This window comes from Phaeoacremonium minimum, assembly GCF_000392275.1.
Source record: "Phaeoacremonium minimum UCRPA7 unplaced genomic scaffold PA7_03_scaffold_419, whole genome shotgun sequence".
NCBI classification, from domain to species: Eukaryota; Fungi; Ascomycota; class Sordariomycetes; order Togniniales; family Togniniaceae; genus Phaeoacremonium; species Phaeoacremonium minimum.
In genome coordinates this window covers 215843-221376 of record NW_006921321.1, presented here as the reverse complement: position 1 = coordinate 221376, position 5534 = coordinate 215843, and the positions used below count along the sequence as shown (strand labels likewise).

At 47.9% G+C, this 5534-nt stretch overlaps 1 protein-coding gene across 1 annotated transcript; it reads right to left on the bottom strand.

The window, feature by feature from the left end:
- Window positions 1-4177: 4177 nt before the first annotated feature.
- On the bottom strand, window positions 4178-5534 carry UCRPA7_5618 (putative fad binding domain-containing protein; the record flags this gene model as incomplete). The annotated part of the gene is made up of 2 exons (XM_007918163.1): window positions 4178-5341; window positions 5505-5534. 2 exons carry the CDS (start codon window positions 5532-5534, stop codon window positions 4178-4180), a joined length of 1194 nt encoding a protein of 397 aa, XP_007916354.1.

Here is a 5534-nt window from a genome sequence, read left to right as displayed (position 1 = left end):
ACAAAATCCACCCGGCCGCAGAACTCGGTCTCCGCGAAGACCGACGACAAGTATTGCCAATCGTTGAGCAAAACCTCACCGAGGTCGGGAACGAGCTCGGGGTGCCGATACAGCTCGGCGCTCATATTGACACTACTAGCTTTGCTACTAGCTAAAATAGCCTTATTGACCTTTATGGGAATGATTTAATCAGGAAGAACAACTTGGTCCTGCAGCTAAGCCAGTGTCGGTGGTGGCGTAAAGACGCTCCGGGATAGGTGCGAGAATTCAGCCCTTCCAGTAAATGTTACACTTAGCTTCTATCACAAGACCTTTCAGTGGAACGTCAAGATTTGGCTACGTTTGGGTAGGTTCTTATGATGAATAATAAGACCAGCCGCCTTTCAAAAAGGGAGTTGAAGAGACCCTAAAACCTGCTGGGGACCGAAATAACACTCATCCAACTGAGAATAGACTAGAGCTTGAATACCCTGGCTAGAATCCATTGTAATCTCCTCGGGAAATAAGAAACCCGGCCCTAGTGTACCTTGCTCGAGATTGAGATTACTGGCCATATTAGGTACGTTCATTTGCCCTTGAATCCTTTTCTCCTGGCTAAAGCGCGCAACCTCATATAACACCTGACTAGTACGATGAAGCCTTTTTATGGGAATCGAGATGTCAGTTGACGCTTCTAGCGATTTCACAAACCTTCCAAGCCTATGAAGGTCATCTATCTGGCCAGTCCTGATGAGCTGGCCAAATATGACAATGAATGGGATAAAAGGTGACTGCAGAATCCGCCTTGGTTCGAGTTAGCAGAGAATCATATTTTGTGTCTCTTCCGAGGCCATCTCATCTGGCTTACCAATGCAAGTAAACGGATCTATGGTGGCGATTCTTATTTGTGATCTGCATGCATTCTTCATGGGCTTGGAGTGCCTTCCTCGCATAATCTACGCAATCCGGCGAAAAAGTAAATGATATGTCATTCAAAGTTTTCGCTCTACATATCAGGGTTGCTGTACTGTAGTAAGTGACTTTGTTAGAAAATGCAAGCATTTCGTCTAAGGTAATGTCTGGCCACCCGGAAGGATAGCTATCGAAACCCTATTCATTTTTAGTCATTTCTTTTATTCGGGTGAAACGCCCTCTCTATAGTGATAGACATTGCTGGAGAATAGGAGATGGAGATAACGGAGAAGGGTTAAGAGGTGTCTCACATAAGAATTTTGCAACCCAAGAGACTTCAGTTCTTCCAAAAGGTTTTCTGCTCGTGCCAAGAGAACGTTTTCCGGCGTCGAAAGTGCTACCTTACTGTATAGATGCTCGTACAACTTTCCTTGGATTTTGGCGTTTCCTACCCAAAACGAAAGCATTCCCGGCCACGGTTCGGGGAGAGAGAGCTCGCTGAGACGACCGCTCAGCGTGATATCGAAATCATGGATGGCCGAGGCACGCCCCAGGCGAATAGAGAGGCCCCTCTCCAGAGAATATACGTGCCAAAATAACAAGGTCTTGGTTCTTCTGACTTGTTCATCATCATCTAACATTCCGGAGTCGTTGTCCCATCCCATAGTGATGCAGATGTGCGCAGCTAGTCCTGCCATTCGCCACGCAAGCCAGGGTTTTGACATCTCAATGGCGTGAGATGACTACCAGTAGACATTAGCAACAGGACCCAGTGATCACGGCGGTACTTACACCCAATATAAGTGCCTGAACGCTGTCCATCCGCGCTGGTAAGAAAGCCCCAATGGTTGTCAATGCGGCTTCAAGAGCATGTCTGCAAAGAAGCCCGTGATCACGGTATTGTCCGTGAGAAGGATCAGAGCTGGAAGCAGGGAAAAACTCTGTGAAGAGGTAGTATAACCCAGACATGACAATAATAAAGTCAACATCAGAATAGTCTTCTATCGCGAAAAAGACGTTTCGACATAGGTCGATAAAACGATCAACAGGAATAAAGCACCGTAAGACAAAGAAGCTAGTCGGTGGTGTGTCTAAAGAGAGCTCATATGGTGAGACGAGATCAATGAATGACAGTCGACGATTTAGAGCCGAGCATACCTTTGACCCTTCTCAAGATGTCCACAACAGCAGATGCAGGCGGCAGAGGCATTTCGCGGCAAGCAGAAACAGCATGTGTTGTGGATTGCAATTCTTTTTGGACTGGTGGTATCCCTGATGCTTGCTGCAACGATGCCATCAATGTGTTATCAGATCCAAGGTCCACAGTAGCCTCAGCAAACCGTTGTGCGCCAGCAGCGTGGGCTTGAAAAGATGAGGATCCCTCACAGGTAGATGTGGCGTCATCCTGATCAAAGACTGAAGGATAATGATAAGAAGGCTTGAGCTGTGCCGGAGAGGTCGACAAGCCGAGCGTCCCTTCTTGACGGGGATTGACACGGGCGTCGACCAGTAACGCTTCAATGGCGCGAAGCCGCTCTTCAATCAAATCTATCTTCTTTTCACTATAAAGAGAGCAGGGTTAGTCCTATCATTATAATGACTGTGAGTCGTTTCGATGTATGTGAGCAAAGCAAAACCTGCTGGGTAGGTATGGGGGATCATACTAGCGGGCTGTGATGTGCACTCTGTGCTGTGGTTGCTTGGGCTTCTGTCCGGCTCTTGTGAAGGTACAGGCCTGCCCAGACACGCGACAAGCGGCGCATGGCACGCCTCTGTCGCATCGAACCTGTTTTACCGCGAATCCTTGTTTAGCGCAAGCACAAGATGAGTTTCCGGCTCGAGGCGAACTATGGTTTGGGCCAGATCATGGCTTATTTCTACATCGGTGTTTGACTTACTTTTCGCAGCCGGCACACGTCGCACTGCAGGGAGTTGGTTATACGCTAAGCTCTCATACGATGGGGGAAGCTGGGCTTTCTTACCGCTGTTCCTTTAGATCCGTCCATCACCCCAGTCGCTGATTCAATATAATTATCCTGACCACGCCATTGAGAAGCTGTATTAGAATAGGATCTTTGGGCCTGCGTTTCTACTCCAGCAGGCGAGGAGACCCTAGTCATCGACTCAATTAGTCAATATGTCGTCAAGCTAAAGGAGAAGCAGTAGTGTAGGAATTACCAATCAGAGTGGAGGTGGCTGAGGTCCCGTCGGCCTCCGAGGGGGCCGATTAGTTCATTGCGTCATTAGATCCGGACCTCACCTTGTCTTGAGGCCGAGACATGCCCCTGGAACCCCAGTTGTTGCGTACAGCCCTCACGGCAATTGGGAGTAATCAAAGCCTCATCTACCATCCTTGAGAATTTCTACGATTCTATACTTTAATAATCCTAAGAATAAAAAAATTCGGATTATGACCATGACAGTTGCGCGGAGTATCGTTTCTCTAACCTTTTTTTGTTGTGGAAATATTATAGGGATTATTACATAAAAACTGTCACTTGGAGATATATAAATCGCAGATAGCGAATTTGAAATACCCTAGAGCATCGCAGGCAGACCAAGTGTGGTGGGCATCTATCTTATTCCTATTGTGAGCTTAAATCTAGTGGTGTCGAAATCGACATAAGTGTGCTCATGTTAGAAATTGGCAAAAGTGCCGTAGGTGGCCTGTATAAACCCCGTCAGTCTTTTTGGTTCTAGCGGTAATTCTTCTCTGATAGGGCAACACTTCTCGGCGTCTCTGGCCAGTGGCTATTCCTTGGGGGTGTGTCTGGTACAATGCAACGGCTTGCTGAGGACTTCGCACTTTGGCTAGTTGTATGTTAGGCCCGTTTATCACATCTGCTTCACTACTGAGGAATAAGTATGAGGAAAGCTAAGAATGAGTGGCGACGTGCCTGAGCATATGACGGCCGGAAGGGGGATGCTGATTACCGCAGCGTATTTATGCTTGACTTATGATGTCGTGATCGGGCGACATTTCTAACCCTACTCTAACGGTGTAAGTTTAACGGTTATCGTTGTTTCTGAGATCAATTTTCTGGTTGGATTTGATCAATCTTTCAAATTTGTTGGTAGGCAAGGTAGTTGGGCCGTTACTCTCTGGACACATGCATATGTCAAGTTCAACCCGAAGCTATGTTCTTACTTCAATTTAGATGGGCTGTAACCTTGCAAAATGTGCTGCATATGATCGGATAATGTCATTGAATGAAGTTTATCGGAAATACATCATGCGGTACAATTGAGCCTAGTGAAGTCAAGATGATATGGGAACACGAAAGAGTTAATTGGCGTGCCCGTTCGTATATCCATTGATTAAGCCACTGGAATCTGCGATCTCCGCCTCCTTATATGCATCATATCCGTATAGCCAAGGGGAGAACACCGGTTCCCTCCAAAGAAATGGGTCGCCGTTACAGCTCTCTTCAGCCCCGATCATGCTATCGCGGCGCTTTTGCTCCTCTCCGTCTGGCAGATGGTACCAGTACTGTTGACCTTTGGCAGCTCGCACGACCTTGGTGCTACGCGGCCGCCTCAGAATTTCGTATTGGGCTAGAGCTGCCGCCAGCGGGATTGACTGACTCAATACGTGGCCCAGGACAGCCGCGTCCTCCAGCGCCATTCCCGCACCTTGGCTGAGATACGGCAGTGACGGGTGAACGGCGTCGCCAAGTAAGGTGAATCTCCCAGCAGGGTGATTCCACTTATCCAGCTCTGGTCGCATATGCAATTTCCATCGCCATATAACGTCGTCATGAGAGTTGGCAATCAGCTTGCGTAAGACTGGGTCCCAACCACCAAATTTCTGGAGGGTCTCCTCCTTAGATAATGGGGCCCGGATTACATCGGGTGGCAGGTCGTCGGGAGCAATTGCCACGATATTAATCTGCCGACCACCTTTGAGGATGTACACGATGGCATGACCTTTCGGCCCTAACCAATAGGTGACTTGGGGATTCTGTGTAAAGTTCTTGAGAATCTCATCATCCTGATCTAGCCTTTCCATATCGAGTAAAATACGGAAGGCGATATCACCAGTATATTCTGGAGCATCTGTAACAACGAATTTTCTCCTCGTGATCGAGTTCAAGCCATCTGCACCAACCACAAGGTCCGCAGTTAATCGATGCCCCTTCTCCAATATTACCGCCCCAGATTCAAAGTCAACGTCCACAACTTTGGAGCTGACCCTTATATCAGCACCCAGCTCCAGTGCTCGTTCATACAGTGCAATGATAAGATCATGTCGGTGTATGTCCCAGAATGGGGCGCCATAGGTCTTGTTATGGTAAGCACCAAGTTCAAGACTCGCAAGTTGGCTACCATCTTTGTATCGCCGCATGATGCAATTTGATGGCTCCACAACGTCCTTTATGATGGCTTTGTCGATGCCCCATTTGTTCAATATTCGTGTTGCATTTGCCGAGAACTGCAGGCCTGCACCAATCTAATGGCATTATTAGTTTGTGACTTCTCAATTTGCAGGGGCCTGCAGGCATGGTTGCTCAGCCCACCTCTTCAATCTTTTCTGCCGACTCAAGTACTATCACAGAGTGCCCTGCCAGACGTATTGATATGGCCGCCGCAAGACCACCAATCCCGCCACCTACAATGATCACCTGTAGTGATGGCTTGGCCAT